Genomic DNA, 20,489 nt, shown 5'->3' on the forward strand with positions numbered 1-20,489 from the left:
GTTGGTTTAGGGAAACTATTTCTTTGTTTTTCTATTATGTTAGGAGCTAAATCAACTTTACATAAGTATAATGGACATTTTAGGTGGAGTCAGGGGGGGGCAGGTGCCCCCTCTCGCCCCCCTTTGGCTCCGCCCCTGATGATAAGTCACTTAAAATTTTATATTAACACTGTCAACGTACATTGTTAGATTCATAAAATAAAATTATGCGATAAAATGAACTCCTTCACTGAAAATGTAAAGGATTTTGTTCCTATTCGATCTATGGTACTTTTGCTTTTTTTTCTTTTTTCTTTTTTTTCTTTTTTTTGGTAATTCTATAGGGCCCATCTTTGTTTCCTTTATTTTTTTGAGAAATAATAATAGTGCCTTATTTGGTCCACTAGTGTTAAAAAATGTGTCATTCATTCTAGCTCTGTAACAAGTAACAAGAGACGTGAACCATGCTTCTTTTCCATGTACATCCCACTCAAACACGATAAAGCTAACTTTCGCATCTAATATTATATCATTTGCAAATTCTTCCCTATAAATATGATAAATTCCTCTCAGAATATCATCGATATATAGAAGAATCTCGGAAGAGTTATTGATTTGTGAACGTGTACGTGTCTGCGAGAGAGAGAGAAGATGGATGCAAATGTGGTTAAAAAATGGTCTTCTTCCAATGAAATAATCAGTACAGTTCAGGCAGCCCTAAGGCTGCTATTGATGGCAGTGTTTTTGGGGTCTCTTCTGATGTGGATCATGGCGCCTACAAACACCTATAAGCAAAGTTGGTTGCCGAGTATCCTAGCAAAGCTTAACTCAACATATTTCGAGCCCAAACAAGGTTGTTCCATTTGCATTATTCTTTTCTCTTTCGTTGCTTTTGTGTTCACGTTGTATATAATGTTGTTTTCTCAAATCATTTATTTGTACTCTTCATGGGTTACAGGTGCAAGACTTCTGATTTACACTCTTCCCATTCTATTTGTTGCTGCCATGGGCTGTTTCTACCTCCATATGGGAAAGGAATTGAAAAATGATAAAATGGCAAGGTAGTTTATAGCTTTCTATGTACATTTTATAGACTAAATTATTAAATTTACTATTTTTTAACAGTTTAAACTTTTAGAATAATTGATATTTTTTCAACCACTTTTTTATTAATATCACTAATAATCAATTTCATTTCTTATGTAATCAAATATTTTTTACAAGAATGAAAACTCGGATCTTACCTTTTTTAACAGCAGTTGCAGAAATCCTCGGTTTGCCTCATGGAAAAAGCCGGTGCTCATAAAAGGCCCTCTGGGGATTGTTTCCAGAGTAGAGCTAGCTTTTCTCATCATGTTCATCGCACTGTTAGCATGGACTTTTGCAAATTACATAAGCAATTATTTTGCTAAAATCAACCCAAATTCAGCAGCAGCACAAGGCGAAAAAGTGTAAGAATTTCTTAACAAATTATCAAATCCAATGCTCGATCGAACTCTCATTTCAAACGATATCATCATCCTAAAAAGTTGAATTAATAATTTAATAAAATGTTAAAGCTTGTTCGTGCTTTTGGTGGCAGATGGCAATCTAAACTGGATTCTGCAGCCTTAACCCTAGGCCTCGTTGGGAACATATGTTTAGCATTTCTGTTTTTCCCGGTGACTCGCGGTTCATCTTTGCTGCCACTCTTTGGCCTCACCTCTGAGAACAGTATCAAGTACCATATATGGCTTGGAAACATCACCATGACTCTCTTCACAACTCATGGTATTTGTTTCATCATCTATTGGGCCGTTACCAATGAACTCTCCCAGGTAATTAAAATTTATATTTCGGAACCAACTTCAATTTATTCATGAAGCATTCTTGTATCTCTTTTTTTTTTTTAATTATTAAAGATATACGCCTCTTTTATGGTGTGTTTGGAAATTTTGAAAGAGAGGAGAGTAGAGGGTATGAGATTGAAGGAGATGTAAAGGAAGAAGAATAATTTTGCCTTTCTCTTGTTGAAATATTTTAAAAATTAGTGAAGATGAGTGGAGTAGATGTATATCTCTCTTTTTTTTTTTTTCTTTTTTCTTTTTTAAATTAAGATGAAAATGATAAAATTATCAAATAAATTGACAATCATATCCTTGTTTTGATCAATTTAAAAATCTATATATATACTAGCCTCTGAGCATGTGCTCACGCGCGTACTCAAAGACACTTTTATTTTTTGAGTAAAAATTAACAATTTGTATCTATTATAATTGAGTTGGGTTCAAGTTACACTTAATACAACTCTAAATAATATTACACCATCCAATAACTTGTCATAGAATTCATATTTTGAAAATCTCATCATTGAATTACATGTTTTATATGTTTTTAACATTCTTACCAATTTTCATGTCAATTGAATGTTATTTGCTATTCGATCCATAAACTCATCTTTTATGCATTATTTTAAACTACAAAAATTTAAATTTAAATAATTGATTGATAACATAGCTATTAATCTTTGATTACCAAAAAAATTTGCAAGTATGGAAAATATACGAAGATAATGTAATCTAACAGTAGATTTATCAAAATTCACATCCAATTAAAAAAATATTGAGTGGTATAATATTGCTTAAAGTTACACCAGGTGTAACTTGAACCCAATCCATTATAATTTATAATTTTTTTTTCAAACAAATAAAAATGATAAACTTTAGAGATAAGCAGTAACTGTAATTTCTTTTTTGAACGTGAAGAAAAAAATCCTAAATTTTAGGAGTTCTCTTTTTGAATTCAAAATGAAATTTGTTATTTGACATTTATAACCATATTTCTAAATGAAGTAACCCTTTATTGATGAGAATATTTTTTAACCACTTAAAAATCCTTCTTTTTTTTTTTTTTTTTTTTTGAGAAAGACATAAAAGTCCAGTTGAAAGAGGGGGAATCCTTTTATACACCTATATAATATAGATAAAATGTCATTTTAACGAGTGCCCTAAGAATAATTATTAATAAATTATATTAGAAAAGTTTTGACACAATTTTAATAGGAAATATAAAAAGTTGTCGACAACATTAATTATTTTATCATTTTTCAATAAAATATTTTTAAAAATAGTTCTTAAACCAATGCTCTTAGAGTATTCATTAACATTTTCCATATATAAATTATAGAATCATAATGACAAAACTGACAAATTAAAATTTTTTTAATTGAAGGAAAATCCCTCTCCCTCCAATTTTGCTCACTTTTCTTAATATATATATATATATATATATATATCTCATTCCCTCAAGTCTCTTCTCTAGTTCTCTTCTCCCTCCAACCTTTAAGAAAGGTGTCAACTTTTTTTTCCTTTTTTCTTTTTGATATAAATAGGAAAGTGGTGTTCAATTGGGAAAATTAGGTTATCCCATTAAGGACTCTTGACAAGAAAGGGGTAATCTTTCTACTCTTTTGCCAAATCTTTTTTCAAATCTTAGACAAAGAATTTACTCTTTTCCAATTATTTTTTGTGTTTGATAGAAATATAGAATCATAGAAAAGCTCTTTTTGGGATGGAGGGAGGATAATGGTTTTAAGAAACTAAAAGCTGTCATGATTTGGTATGGATATAGAGGAAAATTATCATTTCCCTTTTTCTTTCTTTTTCTTTTTTTTTTTTTTTTTTTTTTTTTGATGTACACGTACTATGTACATACTTTCACCTTAACTGTTCACAATTTTTTAAAAAGTCCATATTTATCATTTGATGACATATTATGTGTATGTGTATTCCCATTTTTGGAGAGATACTTACTTGTAATCTATAAATGAACTGAGTTTTTTTATAAATAACTTGAGTTTAGCTCAAGAAAATACTTGTTTGTTTAGCAAACTATCTAAACTCAAATCCAAATTTATGCTCGACTATTAAATAAGCTAAACTCAAATATAATAATATGTTCGTGAACAAGCTTGTGATTAGAGTTTCAATTTAGCTATATATAATACAATATCATTATATATAAATTTGTTTAAAAATATACTTATATAAACTTGAAATTAGATTATATAAATTTGTAAATAGATTCATATGATATCAAATCTTTTTTTTTTTTTTTTTTTGGCTATTTAATGATGGTAAAGCAGTACATTCATAATAAATTCTAATAAATTTGTGAAGGACCAAATATTTTAGTTATAGTTTTACTATATATAGGAATTAAATAACTTAATCAAGTAGTTTATAAACAAATTCGAATTTGATTGATAAGAAAATGTGCCAAACCTAAATTTAAAATCTAGTTTGATAAAGAACTAAAATTTAGCTCGTATTTAGAAGAAAATTAAATGAATAACATTAAATTTCTAATATACAAGTATACAACTTGACATGACTTGTTTACTGCCATACTTACCTGCAAATTATTTTTGTTATCTAATTGCGAATGTAATTTTTATTTTTTCATTTTTTTAATTGAGGGATTGTGAGTGTAATTATACAACGAGAATATATAACCCCATGTCAAAACCTTAATCTTCCTATTAACTTAAAAGACTATTAGCACTAGAAGTAACCAAAATAGAAAAAGTGTCAATGTTTGTAGGAGACGTACGTGTAGGTATGATTTTGTTCATGTAAAGAGATCATGAACCGAAAGTAGCAGATGCAAAATCTAAAAATGGTGGTATTCACTTCACATCACATGGAAATCGTGGTGCTTTCCTCCGGTAGTGGTTGGACCCACTCGTCAAGTTCTGTGGTTGTTCTCCTATGTAGATTACAGGGTATGCAGAGAGAAGTTTGTGACTATTTCAAAGTTTGAGAAGGTTGAATTTATGTTGATCACTAAAAGAGGTTCATCATAAATGGAACTAAATTGACTTCATGGTTAGGAGAGAGCTGAGTGGCACACTTTCATGTAGGACCCTGTCCCTCAGCCTCAAAAAGATAGTGAGTGCGGTATTACTAATTCGTGTACGTACGGTAGAGAGTTACTTTTTCTTTTCTTTTTTTGTACTATGTCGGTTGTTCTTTACGCGGGACTTTTGGAGGTGGATTGTCACTAACTTTTTTAAAAATGAAAACTAGATAGTTAACAAACTAGAAATGAGAAATGTTTATATCCAAAGGAAAATGTTTTTATCCGAACTTCAAACTCCTCTTATATCTTTTTATTAGATATGAGTTTTAAAAATCTATTAGTTGGATTATATATTTTTATTATATTCTCTATACTTACAAAATTTCATAAAAATCAAATATTAATAGCTAATTATCAATTAAATGTTTAAATTTTAAACTTGATTCTCAAAAAAAAATGTTTAAATATTAAACTTTTATGGTCTAAAAATGATTAATTATTGTGTGCCCTTAGGGCATACATTAGTAAAATCCTTATCAATTTTAACAACTCATTTTACAATACACTTAACCTCAAAAGTTTTATTTTTTTTTACCATTTCGTTTAAAATAATATAAGCTAATTATTAAAATAATAAAAAAAACAATTAAACAAACCACCTTTTCCACCACAAGTATTAAAATAATAATTTTTTTTCAAGATTGGAGCTACAGTACGCTCACTGTAGCTCAGTTATGAACCTAACCTTTCTTAATTAACTAACATATAAATTTTTGAAAGTGATATTAAATTTCTACTCTATTTATTTTTCTGAAAAAATATATATCAATAAATTGATTATCTTACTATTAATTTTTGCATCTATTAAATTATTAATGATGTAGTGAAATTTTGTCTACTCATTTCAAATTAGATTTGATAAAATTTTAGAAACTCAACGACTATAGAAGATTCTAATCTTCATCAGCCATTGCTAACTAAGGAGATTTTTTATTGGTCTTTCATTGATTTAAATTGATCGAGCATTCAAATAGGTTAAGGGATAAGGGTGTCACTGGTTGGGTTGATTCGAGTTTGACAACTAAGGTCTTAGTTAATCAAACTCAAATCATCCCAACCAATTAGACTATTGAATTAGGATCCATTTTGTAAATCAATTTGAGTAGTCTATTAGATTATTTAACAATATGACTTAATCAAACCCAACTAGATCTTACGTTTTTTTTTTTTTTTCTCTTTTCCCTAACCAATTCAACCCAAATGGCCGGTCTTGTAGATTTTTCTTTGTTTTTTTTTTTTTTAACCTACTTACAATTACTTATCTACCTAATTTTTTTTAAAAAAATCCCTATAATTAACTTCTCATTTTGGTCTTTTAAAAAAAATTATATTAAGGAAAGAAATCAAGCAATATCATATCACCATGTCTTGTTTGCCATTATTTCCCTAATTATTCATCTTAATTTTGTATTATGGAGAAAAATCATAAATGTTTGAAATGATTTAATATATTTTATTTTTAAATTTGTTGAGTTTTTTCATAATATTTTCCTTAAACAATGTTTTGTATCTTTTAAAATTGTTCACTCTATTCTATTTTATTCACTTTTATTCATTTAATTAATATCTCTTTTTTATTTTTGTTTTAATTAAACCTACGGCTCGATTATTAACTTACTAGTTGAACATACCCTTAATCCTTTGAGTCCTGGCATATACCAGCGATTACGACTTTATGCATCTTAGGATACTTCGGACTTGTGAATTCCAGTTAACTCAACGGGTAAAGTCTCTGATGATTGTATAAGAGATCTGGGGTTCAATCCCCACCTACACTAAAAACTGATTGGTGTCTTGGTCTGATGATAAAGAGCTATCATCCGGAGCGAACGTCATAAGTTAAAACTCTATCAAAAAAAAAAAAAAGGTACTTCAGTTTTTCAACCCAAAAATAAAAAATAAAAAAAAAATTAAAAAAAAAAAAATGAAACCTTCATGTGTGCTTTCCGAGTCCTAAAACAATTCCACCCGATTTCAAATAAACTACTAAGTTCTAATAAAACCTTCTTGAGTGCTGTCCAATAAGTTTTTACAATTTTGCTATGAAAATCTTACAAATTGATGCCAATAATATATATGATAATAAAATCTCTTTATTACTTTCTTTTTTGTGTTTTCCTTAAAATTTTACACGTTAGTTAGTAAGACTAAGATTTATATTATCCTTACTTCCTTAGCATCACTTATTGGGTACATATGTACAAAGATCCTATATGTCTGTCTTTGAAATGCAAATGGTACACTTCGTGTCATATATATACCCATATTCGTGGAGATTATTATATATTGCAATGTTGTTTTTCCTCTGTAATCTTTTTTTTTTTTTTTGAAACCTTTTCCTCTGTAATCTTAATTGAGATGTAAAGATTAAAATGTTGAGATGTAAAGATTAAAATGTTATGCTATTGTTTCAATACAGATGTTTAAATGGGACAAAATTGGGGTATCAAATTTGGCTGGAGAGATTGCTTTGGTAACTGGATTAGCCATGTGGTTAACAACCATCCCTTGCATACGACGGAAATTCTTCGAGCTCTTCTTTTACACACATTACCTTTACATCATCTTCATGATTTTCTTCATACTCCATGTTGGTATCTCTTTCTGTGGCATGATGCTTCCCAGTTTCTACCTCTTTGTTGTCGATCGTTACTTGAGGTTTCTACAATCACAACGAAATGTTCGATTACTCTCTGCCCGCGTTTTACCATGTGAAACTCTTGAACTTAACCTTGGCAAGAGCTTAGGTAATGCTACTATATACATATGATCGGTGCTTATATTTGTATTGTGTTTGACTTTATATCTTACTAATCACAATCTTTCACACGTTTTTTTATAAAATAATAATAATAAATTTTCACACATGACATACTAGAGTCGATGAAGCATAAAGTAGAACATCAAGAGTGAGACATAAGATTTTTATTCAGGCTCATACATACTACAAAATGAATTTTCAAAAACTGTTTGAATATAACTATTCTTGAAAGAAAAGAAAAAACTTATTTTTAAACTTATTCAAGGAAAAAAATTCATTGAGAACATTTTACCTGTGACTTTTAAGATTGATGTGAAGGTCCATTTTATTTTAAGTTCGTTTTCTAATCTATCCTGCCAGGTCTGAGCTATAATCCATTGGGCATTATGTTCATAAATGTTCCCAGCATTTCCAAACTGCAGTGGCATCCTTTTAGTATCACTACTAGTAGTAATTTGGAACCTAACAAGATCAGCATTGTCATTAAAAGCAAAGGAAGTTGGACCAAGAAGCTCTACCAGATGCTTTCATCACCTTCTTCACTGGATCGTCTTGAGGTATCAGTTGAAGGACCGTATGCACCGGCTTCTAAAGATTTTTTAAGGTAAACGTATGCACATGAATAGACTCAAAGCACAAAATAACATGTCAGATAAGAAAGTAATAGAGACTGTAACTTCAAATAAAATAAAATGGTAGAAAAAAATACATGTAACCAATCATAATTAGTCTGTTGACAATTCATAATTGAACCTACAAATTTTAGAACTATGACTTGGTTATTGTTCTAACTCCTTTTCTTTTCAAACAAAACTTTGCTTCTTCTTTTTTCTTTTTTTCTTTTTTTTTTTTTTTTTTTTTTGGGACCAAATAAAGGAACATAAACAAAAATGTACTTTCTTTATGCAAACTAGCTATATGGTAGCTTAATATATTTCAAATAATATTAATTATCATTTATGCAGGTATGACACCCTTGTGATGGTGAGTGGAGGCAGTGGCATTACTCCATTCATCTCAATCATTCGAGAGCTCATCTATATGAGCACAAAGCTTAATTACAAAGCTCCGAAAGTGATCCTAATTTGTGCATTCAAGAACTCCTCAGAACTAACCATGCTAGACCTCATCCTTCCTATCTCTGGAACCCCCTCTGACAACTCCAATTTGCAGCTACAAATTGAGGCCTTTGTAACAAGAGAGAAAGAACCCAAAATAGATAACATAAAGCCTATAAAAGCCATAAAGTTCAAGCCTCATGCAAAAGATGCACCATTGTCTTCCATTTTAGGCCCCAAACACTGGCTTTGGCTTGGCATGATAATAGCCTCTTCCTTTGTTATTTTCCTTATATTACTTGGAATTATTACTCGTTACTACATATATCCTGTTGATCATAATTCCAATATAATATTTTCAACCACTTGGAGATCTATGATAAATGTGTTAGTCATATGCATCTGTATAGTCATAACGACTAGTGCAGCAGTATTTTGGAACAAGAGGCAGAATGATATTGAGACTAGTCAGGTTCAGAACATGGAAGGTACAACTGGGTCCCCAAGCTCGTATGATATGGAATTGGAAAGCCACCCACGCCAGTCTCTTTCCCAAGCTACCAATGTTCACTATGGTCAAAGACCTAACCTAAGGAGTGAGTAACTTGTACTCTCATATAAACATCTAATATCTGGATTGGCCTTCAAATTTCGAAGTTAAGACGGCATGCTCTGAAATTATAATAGACCAATTATTTCAAAAGTTTTAAGTGTGGGGAAATGGTAAATTTAATTATTTAACTATAATTCTAATAAATGTTGATAAATTTTCTCTTGCAGGAATGCTACTTGAGTACAATGGATCAATTACCAACGTTTTCGCGTCTGGCCCAAAGAGGTTGAGACAAGAGGTTGCAACCATTTGTTCATCCGGTTTGGCAGATAATCTGCACTTTGAGTCTATCAGTTTTAGCTGGTGAGTTGTCTATGTTGAAATTTCTAAGGGACGTGTGCAGCAATGTTGTAAAATATCGGTGCTTGTGGTTGCTGGCTTGCTTCTATATGCCTGAATCATTAAGACGTGTTTGTTGAGGAGAATAAATGTAACTATGCAAGTGCAAATGATTTCGTATGCTTTGTTAAATATGTAACTGTGGCTTTAGTCTCTCACTGCTCAATGATAAAATGAGCAGAAAATAATGACTATCTTTTGGATGACTTATCTCTGTGACTGGATTTTCTATCATTGCATGAACTAGTGTAAGGCTGAGATTTGTACTCCATAAAATGAAGCCAATGTCAAAAATGTGTACAACAAAAACCTTCCCACACCATAACATAGCTTTTGCTTAAATGGCAGGCGAATGAAACAAATTAAATATAAAAAGCATCGGAATTTTCTCTTTCATTTTTAAGACAATCAAATGCACTCAATCTAAACTCGAGTAGTCAATCCTTTATGAAGAATCAATTGGATCGTTTCTGTATGTAGGAAACCAGTCGATGTGATCACATTATGAATTTCTTGAATTTTCTCATCTTAAGGGTGTGCAATATTTTCCACGTTACATGTCATTGGTTACATTCATGTGAGGGATGGCGTAAACAGCATAATTTGCAAACATCAATGTGACTCTACCGAGTTTAAATTGGAGGGGGGGCCTTTATTATTACGTCATGCTAGCTGGACTTTCTTTTTTTCCTTTTTATTTGGCAAAAAATTTAGTACAACAACCTTATATGCCACTACTTTACTACCACTTTGATGTACCAACCTGTAAATAGTGAACCCTTGTATATTTTTGACTTCTCTCTCTCTGGCTCTCTGACAGTAGAAGCTACATACTCACAGCCTTCCTCGTGAGATTCAAACTCTCCAATCTGTTTCTTATCAGGTTGTAGTAGAGGTCTTCGTTTTTTTTTCCCCCCCTCTTCTACTTTGTCTCGTCTATTTTTTCTCTCTCTCTGTTTCTTAGACACTTGCTATTCTTCTTTTTTTGTTTATGTTACTGTTACTATGGATGCAACCATGGAGGAACTTTGGAAACACTTCAAGTTGTCTGATGAGGAAAAAGGAATAATGGCTGTGAAATCTCATGAAGTTGCTGTCTCCAAACAACAGGCTCAGTTTAGCATCTTGTTTAAGTTGCAAACTACCAATGACTTCAACAAGGAAGCCTTCAAATCGACTTGTTTAAGTCTTTGGCGATGTTCTCGGGGAGTAACCATAAAAGAGGTGGGTCAGAATTTATTTTTGGCTATCTTTGGCTCAGAGGAACATGTGAGGGAGATCATTGATAAGAGTCCATGGTCATTTGATAAAAGACTAATTTTGATGAAACGTTTCTACAGTGATATTAGCCCAACTAATGTTAGTTTTACTCATTCTCCTTTCTGGATTCGTATTTTTAATATTCCAATTAAAAGTATGAATAAGGATGTTGGTGCTTGTATTGCTAACAAGATGGGTGAACTTATTACGGCAGATGCTCCAAAAAGTGGTTTAGCTTGGGGACCTTTTCTTCGAATTAGAGTAATTATTGATATCACTAAGCCTCTCATGCGTGGTAAAATGATTCAGATCGAGAACCTCGATGCAGGATGGGTTGTTTTTAAATATGAAAAACTTCCTATTTTTTGTTATTGTTGTGGTATTCTTGGTCATCAAGATCATGAGTGTCCTCAGTTGAAAACGGGATGTTTTTCCTCTGATGAAGATGAGTTTTAGTTTTGGACCTTGGCTTCACTCTATTTCTTCAAGGGGTGGACGTAAAAGAGAGTCTGGTATTCCTCATTCAAAGGCACGAGACGAGGATGATGATGATGAACCGGAGGATTCTCTACATATTGGAAGGCGGCCAAAGGAGCTTCCCATGGTGCTTGTGATCAGAAATCTAGTTCATTTGATAGTTACTCCAATAAGCGATACAGCTATTTCAACGTCGGAAAATATTTGCTCTTCTATTACTTAGGAGGATTCAAATGTTCGAAAGGACACAGCTGATCCGACTTTAGTGTTGGATTCTAATCCAAATTCAAATTTGATTATTCAAGATCAAATTTTGTATTTGGATCAATCCAAGATCTCGCCCACTAAGGTAATTCCCTCTCTAAATCCAGATGTTAAAGATAGAGATAAGGAGGATCCGTTGAGTTTTCAAACACTTAGTGATAAAGGTATTAATATTGGGGAGGTTATCCTGGAATCCTCTTCAAACTCTAAGATATTACATTCTAACTACCCCGATTCTAAAGAAAATACTAGGAATTTTGAAAATCCTATTGCGCGAAGAGCCTATTGATAATCATGAGGATATTGAGATGGAATTTATTGCGGATGTGAACGCTGAGAATTCGGAGCAGAAAAAATATTCCCTTCGTAGCTGGAAGCGTGTTTTGCGAAACAAAGGAAATTCAAATTCAAAAAGCTCTTCCAATCCTTCACACCTCCATTCCAAACATCCCCAGTTAGACTGTTCACAGCAAGGGTCTTCGATTTCCAAAAAACTAGCTGTTGAGGTTGATAATCAGGCAGGTCAGCATTTGTTCATTGGGGATACTCTCCCCTCTCCATCTCCTACATGAAGTTTCTAAGTTGGAGAAAAAAAAAAAAAAAAAAAAAAAAAAAAAAAACTCATCACTTTGATGTCCATGTAAATCAAGAAGGTGTCGTTTGGCATTTTTTTCAGGTTGTCTGGGCATCTAAGTGAAGATTTGTTTTTTTTACAGTTAGGGCTGTCCACAAGTCGAGCCGGGTCGGTTTTGGGCCTAACCCGAACTCGACCTGCCAGCATCGAGTGGAGGGGCAGAGGAACCCGAAACCAACCGCCAGAAAAATTGGTCGAGTTGGTTTCGGGTGAGGGTAAGCGTTAGTCAGTTCGGTCAGTTGCTAGAGTAAAAAAAAAAAAAAAAAAAAAAAAAAGGTCGCTGGAATCTGAAAAATATCGCCGGAATCTAGAAAATCATGCCGAAATCTGGAAAATCATGCCGGAATCTGGAAAATCTCTCCGATATCTTCATTTTTTCTCACTGGAATCTGAAATTTTTCACTAAAAATTGCTAGAATTGGCCGAATCTGGCTAAATCCCACTAGATCTAGCTGGATCTGGTCGAGATCTCATCGGATCTGGCTTTATTTTGCAGGATTTGGCCGGATTTTTTATACAACTCCGGTCGGGTTCGGGTTGCTTGGGTATTGGAGAAGCAAACCTGCCACTCGACCCATCGGTGTCGGTTCTTAAGAACGGAAACCCGCTGCAGACCGACTAGACCTTTGGTTCGAGCCGGAATCGGGTCGACGTCAAGCAGTTTGGCCAGGTTGTCGAGCTCCGGTCGGGTCTGGACAGCCCTACTTACAGTAGTTTGGATTTTGAAGTTTTTTCTTTGTTTCTTTTTTTTTCTTTTTTCTTTTTTCTTTTTTACGATGTAATCATGCTACTCTAACGTATGCTAGTGTTTCAAAAGGGAAAAAAGGGGGTCATTTGTCCCTTTTTCTCTTTCCCATTGTATATTATTTTTCTTAATTAATAAAGTCTACTATCGTTTCCTCTCAAAAAAAAAAAAAAAAAAAAAAAAAAAACCTGTAAATAGTGGAGAAAAAAATAATGAGTCCATATATGTGAAAGAGATAGGCTCGAAAAAGTTGTTATAATTGTTGTGATCCCTGAATTTTTTTTTTTTTTTTAATTATTTTATGAGAGGTCATGCTATTTTTAATTCTGGAGAGTTTAAGTGGCTTTCTTGTCTTTGCAATTTGTACAACGTATTATTGGCATGGACCTTTGTTGAGTAATCTCAAAATATTTATTTATCCTTTCAAAAAACACAATTATTTATCTTATCTATAAGCATTATATAAGTATTTCTCCGATTTAGAAGTGTAACGACTTTTTCACTGCAAGCAATTTGATTATGACACTATGAACTCCAACATTTGGATTAAAAAACACAAACGATTATGATACCACTATAAAAAAGATTGTTATTAGCGATGGCCAGAGTTCATCGCAACAACACAGAAAGCCGTCGCAGATTCGTATTGCCGACGGCAAAAGGTCGTCACGGCCATCAAAAAAAGCCTTGTCGGTAATACTATATTACCGACAAGGCCGTTGCTAACACTCATTTTCAATAGCACAACTCCGTCGTAAGTACTTGATAATTGTCGTCGTAAATTCAACTTCATACGAGGAAGTTGGATGACCAAATACCTTTTGCGATGACCTTAGGCCATTGTTAATGCATAGTTTTGACAACAAAATGCCGTCATAATTATTTCATTTGTCATCGACAATACAACTTCATATGAGGAAGTCGTATCACCAAATACTTTCTACAAAGAACTAAGGCCATTCTTAATACCTTTTTTTTACGAATAAAAGCTATCGTAATTACTTGGTTTGTCGTCGACAATGTAACTTCATATGAGGAAGTCAAACGACCAAATACTTTCTATGACGAACTAAGGCCATTGTTAATGCCCTTGTTTTGACGAATAAAAGCTATCGTAAGTACTTGGTGTGTCGTCGAAAATAACTTTTGTGATGAACTATAGTCATCGTTAATGTAGTTTGCCAATGACTAAAAGCCATTGTAAAATACTTGGTTTGTCATCAACAATACATTATCAATGTGACCATTTACCTTTTTTGATGAACTTTAATTGTTATTGAAACATATTCACCAGATCACTAATACATTATTTGCAACAAAATAACTCTGTTGATAATAAAAGAGAGATCATTTATAATATTTTAATTGCGAGGAAACATAAATCTCCCAAAAGTTTCTCACTTCAAATAACAAGCACAAATCCATAATTGTCCAAAACTAGAAAGTGCATTATGCAATAAAAAATATCAAAACTTCTACAAAATAGAATCAAATGTTCATTAATACATGAAAGCTATAATATCCTTCACCAAACTTGAAAACATAAATATTGAAAGATCAATCGTCCTCTGAGTCAGTATTCTCCTTCTGAGAGCCATTTGAGTCAGTATTTTCCTCCTCAGAGTCATCTTCTGTGTTTTCGTCCACATTTTGATTTCCTCCTCTAACATTGGTCTGCAATATTTTGATTAAATTAAATAAGTATACAAAAAATTATTACTATGCAAATTATATTTACAATACATAATAAAGATATTGAAACATATTAATTTAACAACATCAACAACAATCCCCACAATGAATAACAATGGTATTATCAACATCAAAGAATACAGAATCCTTACTAATAAGAACCTTGTAGTTCTCTTGTGCATGAGAATTTCAAAGAATAAATTTGCCACAAATAATAACATTTTCATAACAAACACTATAAATCATGTACTTTGCATGGATAGGTAAACAAATACTAATTTAAATAACATATATTTAATCTAAATTTAGTGATCCAAATAATTGAAATCTATAATGAGCAATTTTACAACTTATTTCAACAACCTCAAGAAAATAGCAAAAAATATTAATGTTGATTATACTGAAAAATATATAAATATAACTGTGTAGTAGGTTCTTGCATAGAATTAAGGCCCATCTTTTTCAAAACATTTGCTATCATAAGAGGCATTTTCCTCTTTCGATTGATTGATTGTTCCCTCCAATTCCATTTTCTCAGCAAAACTTTTATCCTCTTCTTCTTTCAAACAAAGCTCAAAATCAAGGACCATATTAGAAATATCAATATAAAGATAAAAAATAATTTGTTCTCATTCATAATATGAAAATAAAATACAACTAAAAAACTAAATTAACAGCACCACTGCTGAATATATTGTAAATTAACTAACATGAAAATCTTAATTAAATTTTAGAAGTCCGCTAATTTAATTAAATAATTAAATACAAATAACATGCACAGCTTCAACAAATTGCTAAAGTTACTTTTAAGTTAAATAAATAAGAAAAAAGAAAAAAGAACTATTCTGATACAATTTATTAGCATGGTGCAAATCATTTTTATTTTTTTTGTTTTATCAAATTGAAAAGTGGTGAATACTATTCTAGTCTCCACTTGTAGTTTTATAGACAAAAAAAAAAATATTCAACGGTCCCCACATCAATAGTTCTTTTATTTCTTTTTTGGTTAACAGGAAACAGATACAAAAGCTATCTCACAAAAGCAATGAAACCAGTTCCAGCACTTCTAACTACATACATACCAGCCATATCCATATTTAGAGGGCGTTCGGGCTCCGCGTCTGTGCGTCCGCGTTTTCTCCAGTTCACGTTTTCTCCTTTATTTTTTTTTTTTTGGCCCGCATTTGTTGACTTTGGGAGACAAATTTTACTGTTATGAACAGTGAATGTTCACGCACTGTGCTGACACTGTTCACGTATTAATTAAAAAATATTTAAAATGGGTCCCACGGTACTATTTACACATTTAAAAATTATTTTGCTACAGTATTTTCAGTTTTCAGTTTTCAGTTTCAGCAACAATAAGCTCAATCCAAACGGACCCTTACTAAATACAAAACATCAAGGCTTGGTGGAGAGCTAAACACAACAAAATCTTCCTCCGTCATACTCCCCCACCTTGCAAGTGCATCCACGCATCGATTGCCTTCTCTATATACATGCACCACTTGAACCTGAGGGATTCTTCTCAGCAAACACCTGCAGTCGCATAAAAGAGGAGAGTATGGTTTATTAATGTCCACATTAGAATTTAAAAGATCAACCACAACTCGTGCATCCAACTCCACAATCAAATTCTGGACCCCTTCACTCAAAGCTAGCTTCAGACCATCCCTTAAAGCCCAAAACTCAGCTGACACGCTAGTAGCAAAACCAATGGATCTCACAAAACCTTTAATCCACTGCCCACTACAATCCCTTATTAACCCACCACCTCCAGCTTTACCTAGATTCCCACAAGAGGCTTCATCTGAGTTGAGCTTGAACCACCTTTCAGGAGGTTTGGACCACTTCACTAACACTCTCTAACTAATTTTCCCCATCTTTCCAACATAATAATAATACTCCATGGCTTGACTTAAACAAAAGCCATGCAGATTGGTATTGAGTGGAATATTATCAAAAACCACTCTGTTATGGTGCTTCCATAAATTTCAAATAGCAAAAGGAAAAATAACACTCCAAGGCACATTACTATGATGAATCTATGTACAGTGGCAATTACATGCAACTAGTCACCCAAACTTTGGCTGTGCAGGGGCGGTGTGATATAAGGAGACCGAATCTTCAACCAAAACTGGCGAACAATTATACCTTCCCTCAACAAATGATCTATGGATTCACCTTGCTGCCTGCAAATAGTACAGAGAGGATTACAATTAATACCCCTGCCTGCAAGAACTTCCCTCACTAGAACACTGTTATGCATGCATAACCATAGATAACTCATGATCCTTGGAATAGTATCCAACTTCCAAATCCAAGCACCCTTGAACGAGTTTCCCACTCCTATTTCAGTCTTAATACTGAGGTAAGCCGAGCTAGTGGAGAAACTACCATCCTTCGTAAATTTCCACATTAAACATCCTCTCCAATACCAAACTCTTGAACTAGAATTGCTCTAATCTTCTCCTTGACGCAAGGAGGCAAGGCAAAAGATAAACTCTCCCACCTCCAATCATTGTTAGTCTGAAAGTCAGCTATGGTTAACTGCAAATCTTCCCTTGTTAAAGGCCCCTCAATAAGCTCCCTTAATGGTTGCCCACAAATCCAATTATCCATCCAAACACTCTTTCTGGAGTTATTCCCAACCCTCCACCATATTCCTTTAGAGAAATAAGGAAAACCAACCTTAATAGCATTCCAATTAGGAGAAGAAGGAAGGCTATCAGGGTTGTTGGATCTATTTCTGGCATTAGAATAGTACTTAGTTAATAGCACCCTTGCCCATAAAGTCTCCTTTTCATGGTACATACGCCAATTTAGCTTGGCCAACAAAGCTAAGTTCTTGGCTTTGGCTGACTGAATCCCCAGAACCCCTTCTTCCTTGGGTCTTATCACTTTTTCCCACCCAACAAGATGCATTCTTCGCTTCTCATTGGCTGACCCCCATAAAAAATCTCTATTTATTTTATCCAATTTCTCGCACAAATGAATTGGCAAAACAACTCCTTGCATAACATGGTTAGGTATAGCTGACATCATAGATTAACTTCACCAAAACTGCCCTTCCCGCAAAAGATAAAAATTTGGGCTTCCAACCAACCAATTTCTTCATAACCTGATCAGCCACAAAGTTGAACTGCCCCCTCATTGCTCCTTTATGTTTAAAGGGAAACCCCAAATACTTCCCAAAATTATTCATTTCAAGCATACCCAACTTCTCACAAATTTCCTCCTTCAAATCAGCTCCAACATTTGGGGGAAAATATATTCTAGATTTAGCACAGCTGATTTTCTGTCCAAACTCCATACAAAAAGTCTGTAACATCTCAAGTATAACTTCACCAATCTCATTAGTAACCTTAGCAAATAGGATGAGATCATCCCCGCAAAAAGTAAATGGGAAATTTTGATATTCCCACGTGATGCTTTGAGGGGACACCACAAAGCTTTAGAACATTTCTCTTCAATAAAACAACCTAAGTGCTCCATACACATGATAAACAGGTACGGAGACAAAGGATCTCCTTGCCTAATGCCCCTTGAGGGGTTAAAAGCTTCAAGCGTACACCCATTCACCAACATAGACAAGGATGAGGTCAAAATACAACTCATGATCAACTTAATGATGTTATGAGGAAACCTGAAAGCTTGGAGAACTTTATGAATATAGCTCCATTCCAATCTATCATAAGCTTTTCTAGATCAGCCTTCACTGCCATATAGCCCTCACATCCCTTCATTCTATCCATCGTATAAATTAGCTCTTGAGCAATTACCACATTATCAACACCTCTCCTCCCCGGTACAAAGGCAATCTGAATTGGGGATATGAGATTATTGAGAAGAGGCCTAATCCTGGCAACAAGCACCTTTGAAATAACTTTATACACAGAATTGCACAAACTGATAAGCATGTAATTAGCCAAGGATTCGAGGTTATTACACTTAGGAATAAGAGTAATCAGAGTAGTATTCAAATAGGCTGGAATGGTTCCATGATCAAAAGCCATCTTAACTTCCTGATACACTGAAGCTTGCACATCATGCCAAAAATATTGGAAGAATCCAGCATGTAATCCATCAGGTCCAAGGGCATTAAAATGTTTAATAGACCATAAGGCAGCCCTAATCTCTTCCTCATCTACAACTCTACCCAATTTACACCTCTCCTCCTCAGATAGCATGCAGCACGAAAAATTCATAATAGGGGAGTGTAAATGAACCATGCATAATTCTGAAGTGTACAATTTAGAAAACTCATGCCAAATATGTTCCTTAATCTTCTCCTCCTCATAAATCCATTCACAAATCCCATCCATGATGCATCTGATTTTATTTCTCTGTCTCTGAACCACAGTTGTGATGTGAAAATATAAAGTGTTACGATCCCCAAACACAGCAGCATTCAACCTGGATTTTAGAGCCCAAAACTCCTCTTGAAGCATGATCAATGCATGTTCCTCAATCAAAAGTTTCTCCTACCTGAGAAGGGCTTCACTTGGATTACAAGCAATAGCTTTTTGAACTCCACCCAATCTGGCTAGCACCCTTCTTTTCCTTGCAAACAAATTCCCAAATACTTCAGTATTCCACTTCTTCACTTTACTAGTAAAATCAAAAATGGCTGAAGAGAGGGACCTATCTCCAAACCAAGCTTCCTCAACCACCTTCGGGAATTGGGGGTGCAGTAACCACATGGTATGAAACCGAAAGGGTTTATTTGTGGCATTTGTTCTAGTATCCAATAGTTCAATTAAAACTGGACAATGATCCGAAAAAGTCCTGAGGAGATGAGTAACAATAGCTTCAGGATATAGCATTCTCCAACTAGGGTTGGCAAAACATCTATCAAGCCTTTCAAGAATGAGGCTTGTGACAGTCTTCTTATTAGTCCAAGTAAACTTTGGGCCAGCAAAGCCCAAATCCAAAAAGTTACAATTATCTAGACATTCTATAAATTCCAATGCCCTATTTAGGTTTATCTGATTCCCTCCAAGTTTCTCTTCACTACTCAACACTTCATTAAAATCACCAAGCATCAACCAGGGAAGATTGTGGAGTTAAGCAATTTCTGAGAGATTAGACCAGACTAACCGTCTCTCAACCAAATGAGGACTTGCATAAATAGCTGAAATAAACCAGTTCAAATTAGAGTGACATACCTTAACTATGGCATGAATTTCTTGCTATGTAGCTGCAAGGAGATCAACTTCAGCTTCCTCCTTTTTCCACAACACCCAAAGACCCCCAGCATAACCAATAGTCTCTATTGTAATGAAACCGTCAGTAATAATCTGTTCAGCCCTATCACCACCCACTCTAGTTTCTGTAATCACCATAATTGCTGGATTATGATTAACAGCCATTTCAAAAATTCGTCTTTTAAAATCGAGGTTCAAAGCACCCCTACAGTTCCACATTAAAATATTCATTTCAACAAACTGACCCAATGGAACCTCCATAGGGTTAGGATTCATTAATGCAGCTTCCTCCTTTATTTCTTCTACCTCTAGTTTTGCTCTTCTTTAAGCCTATTGTACTTTTATGCAAGCAATCGCTGCTCCTCTAGTTTTCAATTTAACTCCAATTTTTTTTTTTTTTTACTTTTTTCAAAAATAATAAGAATAGGATAGCCATGGACACAACTACAAATACCTTAAAATTTACAAGCACAAATAATAGGAATAGGACAACCATGTATAGTCACTTGTTTCACTCTGTAATCCCCTCTGACTAAATGAAATCACAAAACAAGAGAAAGA

The 20,489-nt window shown here is 33.6% G+C and overlaps 2 protein-coding genes across 3 annotated transcripts; one reads left to right on the forward strand and one right to left on the reverse strand.

Annotated features, from left to right (window-relative positions):
• The first annotated feature begins 460 nt into the window (after positions 1–460).
• Positions 461–9,762, forward strand: LOC126721572 (ferric reduction oxidase 2-like). 2 transcript variants are annotated; one of them, XM_050424620.1, is made up of 8 exons: positions 461–832; positions 938–1,040; positions 1,236–1,430; positions 1,562–1,796; positions 7,298–7,625; positions 8,000–8,243; positions 8,605–9,293; positions 9,478–9,762. In XM_050424620.1, exons 1-8 carry the CDS (start codon positions 631–633, stop codon positions 9,615–9,617), a joined length of 2,136 nt encoding a protein of 711 aa, XP_050280577.1. In that variant the 5' UTR covers positions 461–630; the 3' UTR covers positions 9,618–9,762. The 2 variants fall into 2 exon arrangements, with proteins under 2 accessions (XP_050280577.1, XP_050280578.1); XM_050424621.1 differs by having other exon boundaries at positions 462–832; positions 1,239–1,430.
• Positions 9,763–19,205: 9,443 nt separating this feature from the next.
• Positions 19,206–19,766, reverse strand: LOC126721842 (uncharacterized). The gene has a single exon (XM_050424912.1). The coding sequence runs from the start codon at positions 19,764–19,766 to the stop codon at positions 19,206–19,208; it is 561 nt and encodes a 186-aa protein (XP_050280869.1).
• Between the last annotated feature and the right edge of the window lie 723 nt (positions 19,767–20,489).

This window comes from Quercus robur, chromosome 4 (genome assembly GCF_932294415.1).
Source record: "Quercus robur chromosome 4, dhQueRobu3.1, whole genome shotgun sequence".
Classification (NCBI taxonomy): Eukaryota; Viridiplantae; Streptophyta; class Magnoliopsida; order Fagales; family Fagaceae; genus Quercus; species Quercus robur.

Excerpts from the sequence above, each read along its gene's own strand:
- LOC126721572 (XM_050424620.1), top strand. The coding sequence starts at position 631 with ATGGATGCAAATGTGGTTAAAAAATGGTCTTCTTCCAATGAAATAATC. Across the intron at positions 833-937 it reads ATATTTCGAGCCCAAACAAG|GTGCAAGACTTCTGATTTAC; the intron begins GTTGTTCCATTT and ends CATGGGTTACAG. Across the intron at positions 1,041-1,235 it reads AAAAATGATAAAATGGCAAG|CAGTTGCAGAAATCCTCGGT; the intron begins GTAGTTTATAGC and ends CTTTTTTAACAG.
- LOC126721842 (XM_050424912.1), bottom strand. The coding sequence starts at position 19,766 with ATGCTTGGTGATTTTAATGAAGTGTTGAGTAGTGAAGAGAAACTTGGA.